At 49.0% G+C, this 20808-nt stretch overlaps 1 protein-coding gene across 7 annotated transcripts; it reads left to right on the top strand.

Annotated features, from left to right (window-relative positions):
• The first annotated feature begins 4208 nt into the window (after positions 1–4208).
• LOC117640302 (zinc finger protein 182-like) lies at positions 4209–19463 on the top strand. 7 transcript variants are annotated; one of them, XM_034376699.1, is made up of 6 exons: positions 4209–4344; positions 4642–4861; positions 6548–6724; positions 16945–17017; positions 17594–18859; positions 19028–19463. In XM_034376699.1, exons 5-6 carry the CDS (start codon positions 17602–17604, stop codon positions 19114–19116), a joined length of 1347 nt encoding a protein of 448 aa, XP_034232590.1. In that variant the 5' UTR covers positions 4209–4344; positions 4642–4861; positions 6548–6724; positions 16945–17017; positions 17594–17601; the 3' UTR covers positions 19117–19463. The 7 variants fall into 7 exon arrangements, with proteins under 7 accessions (XP_034232590.1, XP_034232583.1, XP_034232584.1 ...); XM_034376692.1 differs by having other exon boundaries at positions 17594–19463; XM_034376693.1 differs by having other exon boundaries at positions 4280–4395; positions 17594–19463.
• Positions 19464–20808: the final 1345 nt, after the last annotated feature.

The raw sequence follows: 20808 nt of genomic DNA, 5'->3' as shown, positions 1-20808 counted from the left end.
GCCGGTCTAGGCCCAGATTATCACAGTTTTGGTGTGATAAAATGATAGCTACACAAATAATGCGATAAATGCGCTAATGCAATACAATAATTATTGCACTTTAAATGCAATAACTTTTTCATGGCGCTACTAATGCAATAAAAATGTTATTGCTTTTTAAATAAGTTCATTATTACATTCGGAAAATCAGTGAGGGGGTGGATTTTCATGAAGCAGCTTGCAAATATTACATGGCCAGGGCGGCGTGCACGATGACCCTCGACCCTCATGGATCTTTACTGCCACACTATAAGGTAAAAATTAACTTCAAGAGTCGACATTGTTTACTAGTTTTGGCTACACGCTCAAAGTAACCATCACTCGACAGTGTTTAGTAAACGTTATGGAACTGCCATGATGCTTACCATCAACTGATGGTTACTTTAAGCCATTATTAGTATTTTGAGCATACGTAAGCCTCAAAGAAAATAGTTTGTAACTTAAACACTTTTCCTCCGTATTCCAAACTAAGTAGTTTGTAGGGTTTTGGGCGTGAATGACAATTCCGCCTCGATTGCATGACACACTGCTCGTACGTTCCTCGTCTGTGCTGAACATATACGCTCACCCCTATGTTAGTGTTAAGAATGACGCTTCGCTGTGACTGAATGAATCCGAAGCCAGGACAGCGCCGTCAACTCCGTGTGCGCCACGTTCCATTTAAAACTTCCTTTACGACACCGTAAAGAAAAACCAACCTGTACAATGTAGCGGCACAAGCGGCATGCAGTTGCCCTTCACTGAATGAAGCATGAGGCCCGGGTCGACCTCCATGCCGCCATGGCGCGCCAGGCCCGTGGATCTGTCCCCCCGCCAGATTCCCTAAGATTGTCCCTTTATCCCCAACCGTCGGGAATCGAATGAAATCCCTTCTCTGGGGGCCTTGACATGCAAGCGGGTTCACCTGCCGCGCCAGCCTTCTTGGGGGGAATGATCCGGCCGGACCGACGCGTCCTTTCAACCAACTCACGGTAAACCACCAGTAAGTAAATTTGTCTACTCGAGGAAAACACGTGATTGTTTCCTCGAGGGCCTAATTTGCCTACTAGAAATTGGTTATTTGAGTAGGCATTTCCAAACTGTTTACTCGATTCGCGGGCGCTGGTGGTGGGGGGCCGGCGAGAAGACAGTTTTGGTTACTGGAGTGGCTGATTCGGTCGGTGGTGGGGGCAGAATCATCCCCTCCAGGAGACTAATGTGTCTACTCCAGTAAACACCATTGACTTCACAGAGAAAACAATTACTAGGGAGCTGGTACCGACATTTGGGCCTAAAACACTTAGTGGATAACTCAGTTACTCCTCCCTCTCCCTGATAGAGCTCAGGTTTTTCCCGGACGACAGGTAGCGAACCTGCACTCTGCAGCTTCGGAGCGCGCGTGCGTACCCCGAGACTACGATACTTTTTGGGAGGAAGAAGCTGCGCGCACCGCACATGACCCGAGTCACCCGAATCCGAACCGCCGCCCCGCAGTAACCACTAGGTGGGGGGGGCAGCCGATGGGAAAAGCCGAGCGGGAGCCGAAGTGCACCCGAACGGCGGCGACGGTGCGCGGGGAAGAGGGGGGGGCGCGGTTCGGGCGCTGTCCGCCAGGTGGCTCCAGCAGCGCTCGCCCAACTGTCTCCTCAGCAAACAAAATAGTCTACTCAGTAGACAAATTAGAAGATACGATCTTTTACGCGACTTACGGTCTTTGTCCAAAAAGGTTTACTGCGACTTCCCCGAGGATACAATGACATTAACTCAGGCTTACAAATTGGTTTCTCGAGGAGCTTGTCTCACAGATAAACTACTGGTGGTTTACAGTGCTCCACGGCGGATCCAGCGACGGGTTCAAGGGAGCGGTGTCTCAACTCAAAAGTTGCCTTGTCTACAGGGGCGAAGTGCGATTTGATGCCTACCTTTCAGGCGTCTCCGTTCGGAAGGGGGAGGCCTTCCCCTTAAGGTCATATGGAAGATAGGTCTGCGCAACCGAGATGCATGCTGGGAGACCGGGCAGCTAATCCCTCCCGAATCCGTCGCCGGCCGCAGCGGAGGACCGCCTACCTGCCTGCCTGCCGGCTTGCCCGGTCTCCCAGCATGCATCTCGGTTGCGCAGACCTATCTTCCATATGACCTTACTTCCCCTCCCCCTAGACATCCCCCCCCCCAAAAAAAAAACTTCTGGGATCAAGGAAAAAAAAACTTTCAAAAATTTCCTAGATCCAAAATTGTTATTCTTGGATGAGATAAATTTTCCTGTCTCGAGATTCTTTTTCGGTTGCAAAACCGAACTTTTTCATTTAAATAAATCAAGAAACCATTTTTCTGGGCGTAGATCCACGCCTGTTTCTGTTTAAACAAACGGATTGACCACGAAAAACGAACAGTATGTGGTACAAGGCCTGTAAATAGACAAAAGGCATGACCTAACATCCTATTAGACTCACTGCACTTATACTTAGTTGTACAATAATTCAGTCGAGGTAGACTACTCGCAGATGTGTCATCAATCCTTGCCAGTAACTAATAACTATTACTTCCTATTCCTCTCTCTCTCTCTCTCTCTCTCTCTCACACAAACACACATACATACATAAAAAGTTAAGCTCAGCAATAGTCGACTACTTTAATGGGTCCCTGCAAAGGAACTGTTCGAGAACGGACCAGTTTCACGATCATCACAACAATCTTCAATGCGCTGAGATTCCCCTAGAGCATGCTCGCTCCACTCTCTCTCTCCACTGATGCGATGGAAACGCCGACGGGAAAAATGCACTTGCTTTTCAGGGTTTGTGGAGGTGGGCGAGGCGCCTATGCACCACTGCAAAACCAACAACAACAACAGCAAAAGAAGGCGGGAAAATTCCAGTAGCGGCGGAGCAAATTGGGTTGTGCTTCCTGTTTCCCTTTTGTTGCCTCACCTCTCCGCGCGGCCCGCCTTTGTCTCGGCGATGCAGCCTGCCAGGCCTGCCAGGCCTGCGCGCACCGCGGAAAGAGAGGGAAGAATGCGAGGCCTAATGAAGATGGCCTAATTAGCGGATGGCCGCACCCGCAACTCCCGAGCCGAACGGCCGATGCGCGCACAGGGCATCGGCGTCTCGCACACCCAATGTTGCGCACCGTGTTTACGGGACATCACAGTTTTTTTTTTCGGTACAGATGACCTTTTATTCGTACAAATTTCGTGCGAAAAGCTCATCAGCACTATGATCTGTAATGTCTTGTACAAAAACATCTAGGGTGACACCAGGACGAGGAGTCTCAATCACTCAGCTCAGAAGTAAACACAGAATTACTGATTACCAGTGATTACCTACAAAAATACTAAAATAACCTTTATAATTTTGGCCAGCTAAGAGCATTTTTTGCCTACTTTCATAAGGAAAACCCCAAAATCCAATAAGAACAGCGAGCATAGCCTGTTTTGGAGTGTGGTAACCAATGATTACTGCACTGCAAAGCCGGTATACTTATAAGTTTGCTTGCCACAAACTTGGCAAGCCGTTTTGAATGCCAAAAATTGGCAAGCTTGGTCCGGAAATATCCCCCAGCTTGCCAAAATTTGGAAACATATTAAAGATTTCCAAAAAAAGCTTGCCAAATTTTGGCATTTAAAACGGCTTGCCAGTTTAGTGGCAAGCAAACTTACCACCGGCTTTGCAGTGTGGACGAAGTGTACACACGATTACGGGAGTGGTTGACCCCTCGCACCAGGAACCGTTTTCACCGCGAGAACTTTGTTGACATTTGTATCCAGGCAGACAGTGCAACCGATGCAACTCATCACCAGTTAAATGCGTATTACGCAATTAAATTCCTCTGCACTGTGATTCAGTTGCGACGTGAGGTACTGAAAACTTGCCTCGTATGATGCCAGCACGGCATTTCTCGGCAGGAAATCGGGAGTGCAGCGACGCGTCGTCGTTGCCTCAGAAGATTCCCCGCTCTGTTATGACGACTTTTTCCTCCGTCGTCGTAGGCGGGGTGGTGAATTTCTGTTTACCGTCCACACAGTGCGGGGCAGGGGCATGAAGCAGAGTGTGTGTGTGGGGGGGGGGCGTCGGCAGAGCGCTCACATCACAGGCGGAGGCCTGCAGCGGCCGGACGGGGGCGGGGATTCGCTGGCGGCTAGACACTAAATAAAACATGAGGTCGTTCGGGACCCCTTCCCCTTCTCCCCTCCCCCCCCCCTCTCCTCCCCTCTCCTCAAGCTCCTGCCGTCACCTCTGTCTTCGGCAGCGCTCGTTGGCCTGTCGTTGGCCTGCAGAATCTCACGCGCGCGGCATGCACTCAAGTCGCTGCTGTATTCGCATCTCTTTCGGAGTGAGCGTTAAGGACATGCACTATGCAGAATGACTGAATCTGATGTATCAGGTGTTACGTTACGCAAAGACAAAGCAACTGAGACAGCCTCTAAGGGGCTCCAATGAATCTTGAAACGGGAGAAGAATAAAAATAAGCCCCAATGACAGCGTATGCGCAGAAGCTGTTTCTAGGGCTTACTTTTATTCTTCTTCTTCCGTTCCAAGATTCAATGGAGGACCCTATTTGTTACCGAATGCAGACCAACACTGTGAATGTGGAACTGTTGCCAGTAACAGAGGCGTTTCATTGACATAGGTATACGGTTCCGATCCGAGTGCCCGGGACTGACACCCGCTTGAGCGAAGCGGCCTCATTCGTCGCTACCTGCAACGTTGGAGTCCCGAAGTCGCTACCTCTTCTTCACCCACCACTCTGGAAACGTGCTGTTGCCTGCTGCCCTGCGGTGCACTGATTTCAACGCCTTGCATCTAGCTGCGCGAGTCCGGCACCTCTAGAAGCGGGGGAAAGAAGAACAGTGAGTATGGTGCACGAATGTGGTCGTTGCTTCACTCATTTTTTAAAGGAGAACCTATATTTGCAGTCAGGGATGGGTACCTATGTAGATAGAGTTCAAAACACCGAAAGTTTTAGAAACGGCACTTGGTTTCCGGTTGCCCCAACAGTGTTGATCACATAACATTCACACTGTAATTTCGGCCGGACCCCGTTGTTCCTGACTCCAAATGTCGTGTTTACTTCCGGTTCAAGCTATCATTGAGTCTATCCGCCCGCTACTTTGGAAACGTGTTGTCGTATCCGGTTTGTTACCAGGAAGAATTAATTGCTGAATAGAGGTGCAAACTTGTGACTTCCGGTACTGTCCCGCTAAATTTCTGGTACGCGGCTGTACCCATCTCCATTTCAACACAAGCATCGGAGCAACACGGTACGTCAAAGGAGCTGTGGTCTGGAGGAACAAAACCGGAAGTAAGAAATGGCAGTTTTAATGAAAAACATACGCGGCGGATGATGCTTAAGACTTCATCCGCAGTGTACACTTCTCCTAGAAACTGCAATTTCTTACTTCCGTTTTGTTGTTGTTGTTCTTCTTCTTCCCGACCAGAGCTCTTCGGTGTATCCGTTTTCAGACTGCACATCCAACGCACCCATGACTAGTTCATGCATGGAGTAGTGCTCATCTAGTGCGTAGCAGAAGTCTTGCGTAACACTCAGTATCGCTCGAACTAATACCGTTGCACATGCCTTGTGCACCGTGTTAGCGTAGCCAATGTGAAGGAAGTCCATGGGCAGTTAACGCGTAGGGTCAGATAACGACACCCCATTTTCTACGTAATCTGAGTTGCACGTTCAGACCTTTCACGTTACTCCACTTGCGCTCAAGGTGAACTGTGAAAATCTCTCGGGTGCATGGATGAGCGTTCGCACTACCCGCAGCGCTTCCTTTTACTTGAGTAGGGTTCAATTTGAAGAAAATGATCGGGAACATAGAACCGGAAAAGTATAAGGAATTTAGATTTTGCCGGTTAAGACAGCTGTCATCAATTTGTCATGAAGAGAGAACTTTCCTTTGCAATAAAATAGCTACATTATTCCTGTTTCCTGTTAACATCTTCCGGAATCTGCTGGTAGTTTCCCTTATTCAACTTTAACGTTTGTTATTTTTTTGCTCAGGTGACGTTGCTAGATTTGGTCATCAGCGACGCAATGGGCCTCGAATCAGAACCGCAAGCCTTGATCCAGAGATCGGTATGTTAGGGACCTTGTCCCGCCCTTGGGTCCTGGGTCTCGATTGCATACCCTATTCAAGAAGTATGTATTTTCTAACTGGCCTGAACATTATTGGTGCATTGAGTATATGTACAATTTCAAGAAACATTGGTAACTAAACCTAAAGTAACAAATTGGAACTCGAATGTACTTCGGTAGTAAACGAACGAATTCAAATAATGTCGGAGGTCCAAGCCGGCTGGAATTCGATTTGGCAGAGCCACATACGCATAGCACAGGCCTCTCCTTCTAAAAAATTTCCCCTCCCCTTTCTTCATGATTTCCACCCCGTTTAATATTTGACGCTCGCTTAGTTTTAGGCCGGAGGGTTAGACGTCTAATATGCAGGTAAAAACGGAACCTTTGAGCAGGTAGGAATGCATTAGTGGGGTTCCTTATTCTAACTTTCACGTTTCTGCCTTTTCTCGCTCAGGTCGACGTTGCTAGGATTTCGGCGTGCGATCAGCTACTTGTCAAGGAGCCTCGAAGGTACGAGAACCGTCACAGCCCGATCCAGGAAGGATCGGTACTGCGTGTGAGGGACCTTCGTCACCGCGCGCCCGCTGGGATCCTGCAGGCTCGATTCTTCATACGCCTAATATCAAGCAAGGTAGGTGATGATTTTCTAACTTGGACCTGCGTAACATTGCATTGGTCGACGGTTCGTAGTATATGTACAATCTTGCATGAGAACAGTTGGTAACTAAGACCTAAAGTAACAAATTGTGGACTCGAAATAGGCTACTTCGGAGTAGAACCGGAACGGAAGTTCAGAATAGATGTCGGAGGTCCAATGCCGGACTGGCATTGCGATTGTGGCAGAGCCACATACGCAACAAGGCCTCGGCTCATTCTAAGGAATTTCCCCTCCCCTTTTCTTCATGAGTCCTTCCCGACTCCCGTTTAATATTTGTACAGCTCGGCTATAGTTTTAGGTCCGAAGAGAGGTTAGGCTCCGTCTAATATGCACGGTAAAAACGGAACCTGGTTTTCCCAGGAAGCCAATGGTGAAGGTATAGTCGAATTCCAGGGAGTTCCTGGGAAAACCAGGAACCGTTTTTACCGTGTGGCGTCTGCTGCTTCCGGTTCAGGATATCCGAAAGAACCCTATTGTGGTACCTTACCAAAGCGGGGCGCCATTTTAGCACTGAGAACACTCGGCTCAGTATAGAGGTTCTTAATTCTATTTCCGCCTCGCCTGACTTCCGGTCCTGGGCAGGTGTAGTGGATTCTCGATTCTCTGGGAAGTGTTTATAGGTGGTGCTAGCTAAAACTTCGTCATTCCTTGAGAATTCCCTATCCTTAAGATGTTATTGACCAAATTTTGTCCGGAGTCCATTTGATGAACTCTCGTTTCACATAGAGGTACTTTCGTGATCCTGCACCGTAAGAACATTACCGTTGGGCAGTGAGGGGCTTGCTCGATTCTCGGCGTGTGTTTGTACTAGGTGGTGCTTACCCCTAGCAGAAGGAAGCTCTCATCCTGTGCGGGGTCTAAGTCTTGCCCTCTCTCTTCAAATGTTATTGTCCAAATTTTGTCCGAGAAGTCTCAGTTTATTGTGTTGATGAACTTTACGTTTCAATTTGTGCGTGATTTTGTTGTAAAATGGGGAAATATGTGCAGTTTCTCGTACGTAAATTGTACAAAAAGTTCATCTGCTCTCAAAGAGCGAAAGTGGGAAGCGAAACACTCGTAGCTCTCGCGGTTCTGCCGTCAGAACGGCCGGTCACGGCAGGGATGACCCACATGCACCATGCCACCCTTCACCTCCCCCCCGCCGCCACGACCACCGCCCCGCGCGGGCGGCACAGACTATGGTCCATTTCGTCGACATACCGACCCACCCGTCCACGGGCCAATCCCGACGGGACATTAACGCGTGCCTGTGACAGTGTTCGTGGGAGGGGCTCGGAAAATCTCAGTGGTCACGAGTTAGTGCCAACGTTCATGAAATCATCCCAAGTGTTTTTGTACTATTTTGTACGTGGTTTCACAGAACTAAAAACACGTGCGCTTTTGTGCTCAAATTCGAGCCAATCTGTATCAAAATTTGGAATGTGAGTACGGATGGATGCACGAAATTTGTGCGGGACCACGTGTAAAATTTGTTCTTAGGATGAGTGTGCACCTGAGGTTCTTCGAGCAAATGAACAGTGACGGGTTCTTTAAAATGATGACGTTGTGGCAGTTAAATGCAAATAACTATCTTCTACACTGAAAATCTGCCGGCGTGACTTCGTGCCGCTGCAGGGGCGTGAATTAAGTGTCGCGCCATTGAACGGCATGACAGAAAAGTCACGCCACAAATCGGCGACTCAAAAATTCACGCCAATTTTTGGCGTGAATTTTTTGTCATGCCGCTTTTTGGCGTGACTTGTCTCCTAAAACGCGTTGACACTCACGCCAAATGAGGGCGCGACTCACATGTCACGCCGTTTATCGGCGTGAATTTCGTGTCACGTCAATTTTTGGCGTGACTTTTTGTCACGCCATAATTTGGCCATGTGTCCGACCATCACGTTTTCAGTGTACTCTTTCTTGAGAGAAACGCTCCTGGGAGTTCAGTGCCAAAAATGTACCGCAGTCAATGCGCTTTAAGTCTTGCCGAGGTGCGGTTCTGCATCGTCCCGAAGAGGCAGCCGCACGGAGGGAAGGGGGCCATTTGCCAGGCACCTGCGGGGGGCGCTGGCAACTTAGTCGCCCCCCAGCGCCGCTTGCGTTTTTAATGCGCGCTGACTCGGCCGCAGCATCTTAAGATTTTTCCGCAGCGCGTCGCTGGTGAAGGTTTAACCTAACCGTCCCGTAGGGATTTTTTTTGGGAGGGGAGGGGGGGAAATGGACAGAATAAAATCCGAGATTGAACCTGGGATACCGAGCCCGTTCGTGATCCATGAAGCCACACTGTGCGAAAAAACCACAGTGAATCCCGTTAATTTTTTTGCCGGGATTTGCCGTAGTTCAGAAAACAGGATTTACCGTGCCTGGCTGCAGTATCTACTGTACCTGGTACAGGATATTCCGTACTCCACTCCTGTGGTACAGTAAATCCCGTACAAAGTACAGTAGATCCTGTTAAAAAGGTGCAGTAAATCCTGTACTCTGAACTACAGTGAAAGCTGTACTAATCACTACAGGATTTACTGTGATTTTTTCCCACAGTGCAGACACATGGAAGTGTCCCTCCCTGTCCGTCCGTTCAACCGTCTCCCTAGTGCCCGGTCCGGCCGTCCGCCCGCTCCCCGACCCAGACACCAGCAATAAGCCCATGTCGCCGTGATTAAGTGACCCCTTATCACATCAGCCGTATCAGTTTGGCCAACCGCAGCCCTCATAATTTGCACGAGCGGCGAAGGCCACTGCTTCGCGCCGAGGCCGGCCGGCGCACAGTGGGCCAGAAGGCCGGTGGAGGCGGTCTAAATCCCAGCCGCGTTAGCTCTGGTGTCTCTAAACAAGACTCGAACCGAACGTGCGACCCCACCAACGTGTTCCTCGTTCGAAGAGCAATCCCTTGGTGGGATCACACTTTCGGTTCGAGTCCTAGCGACTCTGGAGATCAAAATGCGTCCAGAGTTTTGGTCACCTCTACCGGTCTTCTGTGCGCCGGCGTGCTTAAACGTTCCCGAAGGGGGTGTTCTGCACTCTAAATGTTGTACAGTAAAGATTCTCCATATTATGGTGAAAATGTTCCATATTATGGTGGTGCAGCTGACTTCGTAACATACCATTGAGAATTCACTATACCTTATAGATATTTTGACGAATTTTGTTGGTATTATGGAGAAAATCTCCACCATAATATGTTGGTGCAGCCGTTCACCGTAAGACATTTACTGTGTGTCGCACCTCTAGCCTGTGCTCGCTGTCTGAAAGGACTGTACACAGTTTATCTTTAAAACTTACGAAAGGACTTCTGGCAAAAATGTTGCTGAAGAGTCTTGGCACTTTTACGGAGGCTTCACAAAAGCTCGTGCTAAGTCCACGTAGGTGCATTTCGTGTTCACGAAGATGCTAAGCAAATCCACGAAGAAGTCTCGTAATTTACGAATGATCTTAATTAATTTACAAAAGAATTAGCCTTTGGCAATTTTTTTTGCCTGATGTGCCTTTTTTTGATTCCTAAGTCGTTTTCTACTGTGCCAAAAAGCCCCTCCCCTATCAGGCGCATTCTTTCGTGCTGATTTTTACGGACCGCAGTAAAATGCTGCAAAGTACCCGTCAGGTGCTTCTTTTTGAGGCTCAGATAGCCTTCCCCATCTCCCTATTTCCCTCCCACATCACCCTCCTTCGCTACGCCACTGGGACCGACGGACGGCGCTAGAGTTGCCGCTTTCAGCAGACAGAGGAGGCGTGAAGCGCACTCTATTACGGGCCGGCCGCTCTGTATAGTGGTGCCAACCGCGCGGCAAGAAAATTCCGGCGCGAATTGCGCAGTCTCTCGAGAGCACCAAACATACATGTGTATATTTAACGCCCCTCCGGCCCCCCCTCTCCCCGCCGGCGGGTTGGCACTGCGGGCTGCGGCGTGAAATATGGCGCGCATGTTTACAAATCTCTTTGCTTATTTATACGCCGCGGGCCGCCATAACGGTTCAAGGGACGCGCGTTAAGGAGGCTGTCGAGGCGGCGGTCTGCGGCGCGGACGCTCAGTGGACCAGAAGACCGGTGGAGGCGGTCGAAAATCCCGGACGCGTTTTGAGCTCCAGAGTCGCTAAATGGGACTCGAACCGAACGTGTGACCCCACCAATGGATTGCTCTCCGAACGAGTAATCCATTGGTGGGGTCACACGTTTGATTCGAGACCTGTTTAGCAACTCTACAGCTCAAAACGCGTGTAGAGTTTCGGCCGCCACCGCCGGTCTTCTAGCCTACACTGGCGATCCAAGGGACGCGCGTCAAGGAGGTGGCAGAGGCGGCCGCAGCGGTCTCGGTGGTGGTCTGCGGCGCGGACGCTTGTGGCGGCGGCGAGTGAAGTTGGGTCAATGTTTCGCCGCGCGCTCCTCGACAAACTAGGCGAGCCCGTTCCCTGCCGGCGCAGCAGTGTACTTGCTTCCACTTTGGCTCCGATGATGCTGTAGCGCGGGATCCACTCTGGTGTAATAACTGTTTTGGCTGCCCTTGGACGAAAAGAGGAGTTACGATAAACGCGATTAAAAAGAGGTTACTTTCACGGATGGATTCAGTGGATGCCTATCTCTTGACCCTTAGAATTAAGTTCCATTGCATGGTAAACTTTTTGCATCAAAAATCATTTATTAGTGGGCGATTTTAATTGAAAATTTCTTTTTTATTGCATGTGGTCTTTCGTTTTGCACTGTAAAAAATTCCGTACTTTTGTACGGAAATGGTACAGAAAAATATAGTACGGAGGTACGGAGAAAAGTACGGAACGTTCCGTACTTGCTCCATATGAACCCATGTAAATGGGTACGGGAAAAAGGTACGGAACGTTCCGTAGTTGGCAAGTATGGACGGTCCAGGCAAATTATTGACCAGACATGTTCCGTACTTTTTTCTCACAGTGTGTTTAGGGAGATTACTGAAACCGTCTATGTTACTGCGTTTACAATTCATGGAGCTATGAGGATGAGTCCAAGTGGTGGTGTGGCGGACATTGCCTCTCCGTAAGGCTTGTTGTTCAGATGAAAGCCCTCAAAGCTCCGACGTAAGCAGTGGCCGCTAATACGACGTTTGGTAAAATTTTCATTAACTGCAAATGTTTATTCCGCAATGTGCACCCTATGGGGCCTCTGTGTGTGTTTGTGTGTGTTTGTGTGTAAGATAATGTTACGACTGGTGGCGGTGGTCGTCTCTTAAGCCTGGGAGTTGAGATTCAAGCACTTTATGCAAGCGACCATGCCAAGGTTTACTGGAGCCATGCAAAAATCCCCCTTCCCTGTGGCCGACTCTCTGTCTCCACCCATTGCCATCTATACATCCTTCCGCCCAAGCTGCGAAGGGAAACAGATTCCGCACGCGCTGTGTGCCGCGACCTCCGTTTGCCACGGTGCACAGTGGGCCAGAAGACCGGTGGAAGTGGTCAAAATCTCGGATGTGACTTGAGCTCCAGAGTCGCTAAATGGGACTCAAGCAGTACGTATGACCCCACCTATGGACTCCTCTCTGAATTAGGAGTCCATTGGTGGGGCCACACGCTCGGTTCGAGTCTTTCTCACCGACTCTGGAGCTGATAGCGCGTCTAGTGTTTCGGCCGCCGGCGTCGGTCTCCAGGCCCACTGAGCATTGCCACCTATACATCCTTCCGCCCAAGCTGGGCACAGGTTCCGCACGCGCTGCGCCCGTCGGCCTTCCTTTGCCACGGCGGGAGGGAAAAAAGGGAGAAATAGGAGGGAAATATCGCGCGCTAGTCCCTTTTTTCACTCCGCTTTCCTCCCGGCGACAAACATGCCTGCGCGTGCGTGCGCCTGCTCCATTGTCTGTCCGTCCGTCTGCCTCGCGCAACCCCAACGCAAAGACACAATGGTACCCACGGCCCTCATTTTCCACTCGGATTGTCAACACGCCGCGCCCTGGAATACGGCTGCACGCTTTTCCAAACCCACACGGAAAAGAGGGCTCTGCTCGTCTGGCTATCAACCAAGGGGAAACCATTGTGAATTTCCGTGTACACTTCCAATGAATTTCAGTCGAATTTCGATGTAGTTCAGCAGATTTCCGATGAAATTCGGTTGAATTTCGATGAATTTTATTCGAATTTCATTGAATTTTCGTGAATTTTACATGTTTGATGAATTTTGGTGTACAAATTTGGCACGATTTATTTCCCCCTGCTATCAACCTCACTCGGCACGCTGAATTCGACAGCTGGTGCACCAAGAATCACCGGTACCTACCTAGAATCAAAAGCTGCTAAGACACTTCTGAACTCATCTCGTGCGACGAGTTAACTGGGGTTTGTCGTTGTTCAACACTCATTCCAGGAACGTGACATGTCGTTGAAACGAATGTGTCAAAATGTCACGCTCCTTTGAGCATTGTGTCTCATTCGTTTGAATGGGAACAAGCTGATTTATGCGAGGGGGCCACCACCTACGTAATCCTGTGTACAAATTGGCTGGTAATCTACGGTAATCCATGCCGTAATCACGTAATCCTTGACAAAATTCTGTCATTTTTCAACGTTTTTGAGTCATTTTTCAACTCTTTTGAGCCATTTTTCAACGTTTTTGAACCAATTGTTCAAAATTTCACGCGTAATCCCTGCTTAATTTCCCGTAATCCCGTAATCTTGTGTACGCCTGAAATGAGAGTGGTGGCCCCCTCGGATTTATGGCTGATTGACATGCTAATGAATGTGACATAATGTTTAAAGGAATGTGACATTTTGTCACATTCGTTTCAACCAGATGTCACGTTCCTGGAATGAATGTTAAGACGTGGCCAGTATTGTCTACCAGCTGTTGGTCGTCGAAATCGGATTTTCGATTGCAGCTGTCGATCAGATTTCATTACCTCAACGAGTCTCTTTTTCCGTGCAGCTGTGCAATTTCTTTCGCCGTTCCGTTGTACATTTCCGTGATCTCCCCTTCGGTTTCACGTCGCCACGACATACGCCATCGTCGCGCAACCAAATACGCGGCGTGGAGGAATATTCGGCGTGTGACACCGCCGCGCCGGCCTGCAGCCTGTTTCCGCAGAGTCGCCAGGTCGCTCTGTCTCTGTCGCACGTGAAGGCGTGCCTGGGGAGTGCGAGAGAGAGAGAGAGAGAGAGAGCGAGCGAGCGCTGAAACGACTACCCGGAATCGCTCGGTTGGCAGGCCCCGTCGTAAGTCGGGGCTCCGTTAAATTAGTGGCAAAAGGATTATGACGGCGCCGCTCCGGCGAGGTCTTCTTACCGTCACCTTCCCCTGGGGACTGGAGGGGAAGGGGTGGGGGTGGGGGGGAGGGGTAGCAAGAGGCAGATGAAGGGGCGGGGCGGGCACGCCGCCATGGCTTCGCCGCTTCGCCCAGCAGCCCAGCGCCACGGCATGTCAAGAGGGCCTAATTACATTGGTGGCGCTCGTTAGTGCGGACCGTCCCATTTCACCTGCCCCACTTCGCACCACTTCACCAGCCACCACCAGCACAGCGACCCACCAGCCATACGACTCACCAGCACCACGACTCACCATCCATATTTTTCACCGGACCCACCGTCCCCATGCCCTACAACTCAATAGTCCCACCATTCACCAGCCCTACCACTCACCATTCCTACGACTCACCAACCCTACCACTCACCAACTCCACGACTCACGAGCTCTACGACTGTCCAACCCTATTATTCACCGGACCCACTGCGCCCCTGCCCTACGACTCACTAGTCCCACTATTCACCAACCCTACGAATGACCAGTCCTCCGACTCACCAGTCGTACTAGTCACTAGGTACCAGGTGGGTCACGGACCCCGTGTGAAATGGTTACTATGCAACCCGCTCGGAGCCCTGCATCCGGGCTTGCCTATGCGGCAGTCGGCGGGCGGACGGGAGGACTAGGGGTGCCACCGTCTTGACAGCCCCAGTGTCGTTCCGCGAACACCTCGCGGCCTCCGCGAGGGCAGTCCGCGGATTCCGCGAGTCCTGCCGCGGGCTTCGCGAGTCCTCGCGGGCGTTCCGTGTCCTCGCGGCCTGCCCTCGCGAAACCCGTGAAAGGACTTACGAACCGCGAGAGACTCGCGAGACCCGCGGCGGATGCCCTCGCGGAGGCCGCGAGGTGTCCGCGGAACGACAACTGGGCTGGGCAAGACGGGTGGCACCCCTAGTCCTCCCGTTCGCCCGCCGACTGCCGCATAGGCAAGCCCGGATGCAGGGCTCCGAGCGGGTTGCATAGTAACCATTTCACACGGGGTCCGTGACCCACCTGGTACACGACTCACTAGCGCACTCACCACCCGCTGTACCAGTGACCAGCCATACGACTCACCAGGCCCCCTATTCACCAGCCCCACCCTTCCTTTTTACTTCACCTGCCTCACCGGCGCCACACCCGCTGTTACCTTTAATTTTCATACTTCCGCCTGAACATCACGGCCACCAACTTCACTGTGACAATCTCATCACAAGTTGATGACATATTCATCAAAGCTCCTATACTAATTGCATGGGCGTGACAACAATTTCATCAATTGTTTTGATGACATTGTTGTAAGGAAAATCAGCCTTGAAATTGGCATCAAGTGACGACTCAAATTTTCTCAGTGAGGTCTCTCAGTCGATCGGTGCTTGCTCATTTTCGGACGATCTCAGTGCCGCTGCCTCTCTCTGACCTGCCAATCATCCTGATCACGGTGTCAAACATTGCACCAATTAGAAGCGCCCGTTGGTGCCCCGGAAAAGCATGATCAGGCCCTATTCTTATTCGCAGTTGATGAGGGGAAAGAGAGGGACGAAATAAAGAGGGAGGGAGAACGAGGGAGAAGGGAGGCACGTCGAGTGTAGGGCCTCTTGAAGTGAGTCGGGTGCGGCACGACTGTGTGGCGAGTTCGGGCTGCTCTACCGGAAGGGCGGCCCTTACCCCCTGGCCTTCCCTCTCCTCCCTCCCCTTCCCCTCCCCCTTCACGCCTCGACGCTCGGACACTCCTTCCCACGCCTCCCTAGCCTTGCGGCTGTATCCGCCGCCCCGCACCCCTGGACCCTTTTTGCCGCACACACCCGCAGCCGGTTGGGACGGCCCGCAGTAAAACTGGCGCATCTACTCACCATAAACCGCTGTAATCCACGCGGGGGGTCATTCATGTAAGATTCCTACCGACCCCGTTCGATCTCGACCGGACCTGGCGCAGACACGAGTGAAACTGAGCCGCAACGCTCGTTTTCCGTAAAGAGTCAGTTGTGGATCATTCCGGTGCACGAGGTGAAAGTGAGGCAGCTCTTTCTCGGACAAGTTCTGACAGTTAAGAACTCAATTCTTACCGAATGTGATACGCGATAATAACGTGTCATGAGCCCTAACATGTTAAGTCTTTTGCGGGGAAAAGCTGCTAGAGGTTCGATGGTACTTTAGAATCGAAGACGAAACGATCTGGGCACGGCGGCTGTACACTTTTCTAACCTCAAATATTTTGAGCCCGGCTGAAATTTACTGCTTTTATGAACATTTTAAGGACTGTGTGTTTTTTAAGACTGTCGTTAATGTGTGTTTTAGAAAAAAAGTACACGCAGCTGGTCCTTATCGTAAGTTTTAGTTTCATAGATAGTATGTCACGGTACCAATCTAAAATGGACTTCGCTCAGCGCAGTTCTAGGCTCAGGCTTTTTGTTTAACGAGAACGTAAATGAAATTAACTTCGTGACTACTGAGCTGTGAAATCGTATGTTTTTACCTGTAGAATCTCCCATGTGCCTTTCCTAGAGGAAAACGCAAGAAGCTCGATTTTTGTTAGAGAGAAGTCATGGAAATGAAATTGGAAACCGGAATTCCAAATTTAGTGGCGTTGAGGCTCTTGAAAGGCTGATATAGTATTTAAGAATTAATGTCCAAGGAATGTATGTTTTGACCTCGGCAATTCTAAGTCAAGCACTGAAAAACCAAACGTAGTCCCGACCGCACTAACTGGTGTGGTCAAATAAGCGCAATTTTGACTACACCAAATGTGGCCAAACGTGTTTTAGATCGCACCAACTGATGCGGTCAAAATGGCACCCATTTGACCACACCAGTAACGCGGTATAGACCACGTTTGTTTTTTCAATGAGGTGCTACATTCTGTTTTCTTTTTCCTCCTGCCATAACAGGATCGGCATGTAGGATCAAGAATAAAATATCATAAATTTGTGATGTATGTTGTTTCGGACAATCTCTGACGGTCCGCTTCCCTATGTTTGTTTCAGAACTGAGAATCTTCTGAAATCCAATCAGTTCGAGCGCCTTTCCCCTTGACGTCTATCACAGCACCACAAAGAGGTGAGTTATGTAGTTCTTTTAAGAGTTGTGAATGGTTACGTTGAATCCTTCAGCAACGCAGATTTCACTTCTAAAACACTCATTACAAGGGGTCCCCAACCGAGCCGGCGAGCGTACACTGACTTAAAGTCAAAACTGACTTTTTTGACTTTTTTGTGACTTTTTGATTGTTTTTTGACTTTTTTGTGACTTTTTTGAGTATCTTTTCTGACTTTTTGCGACTGTTTTGCCTTGGAACTATTTTCACTTTCACACGTTTTAATGACTTTTTGACTTTTAAATGACTTTTTGACCTTTAAATGACTTTTTTGACTTAAAAAGTTACTTTTCCACCAGCGTTCAATGAAATTTGGCATATTTAAAGGCTGTTTCGTGACTTTTTGGATACTTTATATTGGTTTTTCTGTTACTTTTTGACTTTTGTGACTTTTTGACTTTTTTGACTTTTAGTGACTTTTTTGATGACTTTTTCACCCGTGTACACCGATTTTCGCCGGTTGGGGACCCAACTCTCATAAGAATTTTAAAATATTGGAACGTACCATTGTTTATGTTGAAAGCACTTGTGTGTTGCAGATTGCACAATGATCACGCGGAAGAAATTTTCCCAGTGCCCTGTTCGAAACGGTCCACTTTGCGACGCCAATAGCCTCAGAACACGCACAAAAAAAGAGTCTTGTGAATGTCCAGTTTGCAAAAAGAAGATAAGCCATCGACGCAATCTACCGACTCATCTCAGGAGGCATACAGGGGAGAAGCCTTTCGAGTGCACAGTTTGCAACAAGAAGTTTAATCAAGCAAGCGATGTCAAAATACATCTCAGAACTCATACAGGGGAGAAGCCTTTCGAGTGCGCAGTTTGCAACAAGAAGTTTAATCATGCAAGCAAGGTCAAAATACATCTCAGAACCCATACAGGGGAGAAGTCTTTCGAGTGCCCAGTTTGCAACAAGAAGTTTAAGCATGCAAGCACTGTCAAAAGTCATCTCAGAACCCACACAGGGGAGAAGCCTTTTGAATGCACAGTTTGCAACAAGAAGTTTAATGAAGCAAGCGATCTCAGGAAACATCTCAGAACCCATACAGGGGAGAAGCCTTTCGAGTGTGCTGTTTGCAACAAGAAGTTTAAACAAGCAAGCGATGTCAAAATACATCTCAGAACTCATACAGGGGAGAAGCCTTTCGAGTGCGCAGTTTGCAACAAGAAGTTTAATCAAGCAAGCGATGTCAAAATACATCTCAGAACTCATACAGGGGAGAAGCCTTTCGAGTGCGCAGTTTGCAACAAGAAGTTTAATCAAGCAAGCGATGTCAAAATACATCTCAGAACTCATACAGGGGAGAAGCCTTTCGAGTGCACAGTTTGCAACAAGAAGTTTAATCATGCAAGCAAGGTCAAAATACATCTCAGAACCCATACAGGGGAGAAGTCTTTCGAGTGCCCAGTTTGCAACAAGAAGTTTAAGCATGCAAGCACTGTCAAAAGTCATCTCAGAACCCACACAGGGGAGAAGCCTTTTGAATGCACAGTTTGCAACAAGAAGTTTAATGAAGCAAGCGATCTCAGGAAACATCTCAGAACCCATACAGGGGAGAAGCCTTTCGAGTGTGCTGTTTGCAACAAGAAGTTTAAACAAGCAAGCGATGTCAAAATACATCTCAGAACTCATACAGGGGAGAAGCCTTTCGAGTGCGCAGTTTGCAACAAGAAGTTTAATCAAGCAAGCGATGTCAAAATACATCTCAGAACTCATACAGGGGAGAAGCCTTTCGAGTGCACAGTTTGCAACAAGAAGTTTAGTCATGCAAGCAAGGTCAAAATACATCTCAGAACCCATACAGGGGAGAAGTCTTTCGAGTGCGCAGTTTGCAACAAGAAGTTCAGTAGAACGGACAATCTCAGAACTCATCTCAGAACCCATACAGGGGAGCAGCCTTACGAGTGCACAGTTTGCAATAAGAAGTTCAGTAGAACGGGCAATCTCAGAACTCATCTCAGAACCCATACAGGGGAGAAGTCTTTCGAGTGCGCAGTTTGCAACAAGAAGTTCAGTAGAACGGACAATCTCAGAACTCATCTCAGAACCCATACAGGGTAGAAGCCTTTCGCGTGCAGTTTGTAACAAGAGTTACAAGAAGGCAGCCTCAGAGAACATGTCAGAACCCATACAGGGGGAAACATGTTCTGAATGCATATGCTGTCGAAGGAAGTTTTGTTATAGAACCATTAATATGTGCGAACTATCATTTTGTTCACTATTTTAAGCTGCCGTGCACCGCACGTGTTAGTACAGTAGATTATTTGAAGTTTTTCGTTGTTAAGTTTTGTTGAATGATCCGTATTCTCGTTTGTAGTATTTTGTGTTACAATGCTGCTGTAAACCAGAAAGTAACTGTTTTGTTGGTAACGAAATTGCAGAAATAAATCCACCTTATATTTTTTGTCCTCGTGTGTCGCACCTTCAGTCACTGCGCTCCAAAATTCAACGAATGACACCTCTTCGACTGACGTAGTCGAATACAGCCTTAATCCTCGCCGCCGTTCTGCAGCGTCGGTCTGTCTCTCTTACACCAATTTGGCTTCCCGTAGGGGTGCGAGAGAGACAGATCGATGGCACGGCGCTTCGGTATCGCTCAACAGCGTGAGGGTGGCGCTGGGGCCGTCCAGGCAGCCGAGCCAAAGGAAGCCGAAGGGTGGCCGCCTAGTTGGATTTGCACCATTTCTCTCCCTGCCGCCCCTTCGGTCCCCAACCCTTATTTTTATTCGTCTCTCCCCCTCCCCGCGTCTGTGGCAACCATGTCAAGGAATCGCTCTGTGGGATTATATCGGCGAGGGACAGGGGAAGGCGAAAAGCCGTGAAGGAGGAGGCAAATGGCGTGGTGGTGTCTGGAGGACAAGAAGAATCTCATGGTGCGTTTTGCCAACGCTGCGCTCCACGCGCTGCGTGTGTGAACGAGCGAAAAGACGCAGGGAAAATGTTGTGCCGGAGGCAATGGAAAACGGGCATCCAGCTCCTAAAATCAGAGCCGCACTGTTACCGGGAGCTGACGCTGCTCGGGACGCGGGCTAGAGTGGGACCTCCCTAACAACACTCCCAAAGCTTTGTTACATCAAGCAGTTTGAAGTAGTCACAAGAAGTATTTTGAGCACACTGAAAAAGTGCTACTGTGCACTGGTATTTCTAATGCGATAAGTTTCATACAATTTGCTGGGATAAAAAGGCTAATGTGATTCCTTTAAATTATCACATCTGTGGCAGTAATAAAAAAATTATCGCATTAAAAATGCAATAAGTCTCTTAGGTTTTGGCCGGTCTACACTCTACAAAAAATGTCCTGTCAACGCCGTTAATTTATTACCAATGTTTGCTGTTATGCAATTCACGGCGTTTGCTGTGAACTAGTTCACGGCGTTTACTGTGATCTCGGTTACAGTGTTCACTGTGATCTGGCCACAGTAAACGCCGTGAATTGGAGCCTGATTTGCAGTACTTCGGTGCTCAGCGGCGTCAAACTCACAGTGTTTACTGGGGACCAGATCACAGTGAACACTGTAACCGAGATCACAGTGAACGCCGTGAACTAGTTCACAGCAAACGCTGTGAATTGACCTACAGTGAAAACTGGTAATAAATTAACGGCATTTACAGGACATTTTTGGTAGAGTGTAGGCCCAGATTATCAGTTTTGGTATGTTAAAATTATCACTACGCTAATAAAGCGATAAATGCGCTAATGCAATAGAATAATTATTGCACTTATATTTCAATAACTTTTCATGGCGCTACAAA

This window comes from Thrips palmi, unplaced genomic scaffold, assembly GCF_012932325.1.
Source record: "Thrips palmi isolate BJ-2018 unplaced genomic scaffold, TpBJ-2018v1 HiC_scaffold_12, whole genome shotgun sequence".
Taxonomy (NCBI): Eukaryota; Metazoa; Arthropoda; class Insecta; order Thysanoptera; family Thripidae; genus Thrips; species Thrips palmi.
Note: the sequence above shows the minus strand (reverse complement) of the source record. Positions and strands in the feature narration are given on the sequence as shown.

Coding starts and splice junctions, on each gene's coding strand:
- LOC117640302 (XM_034376692.1), top strand. CDS start 17,602: ATGATCACGCGGAAGAAATTTTCCCAGTGCCCTGTTCGAAACGGTCCA.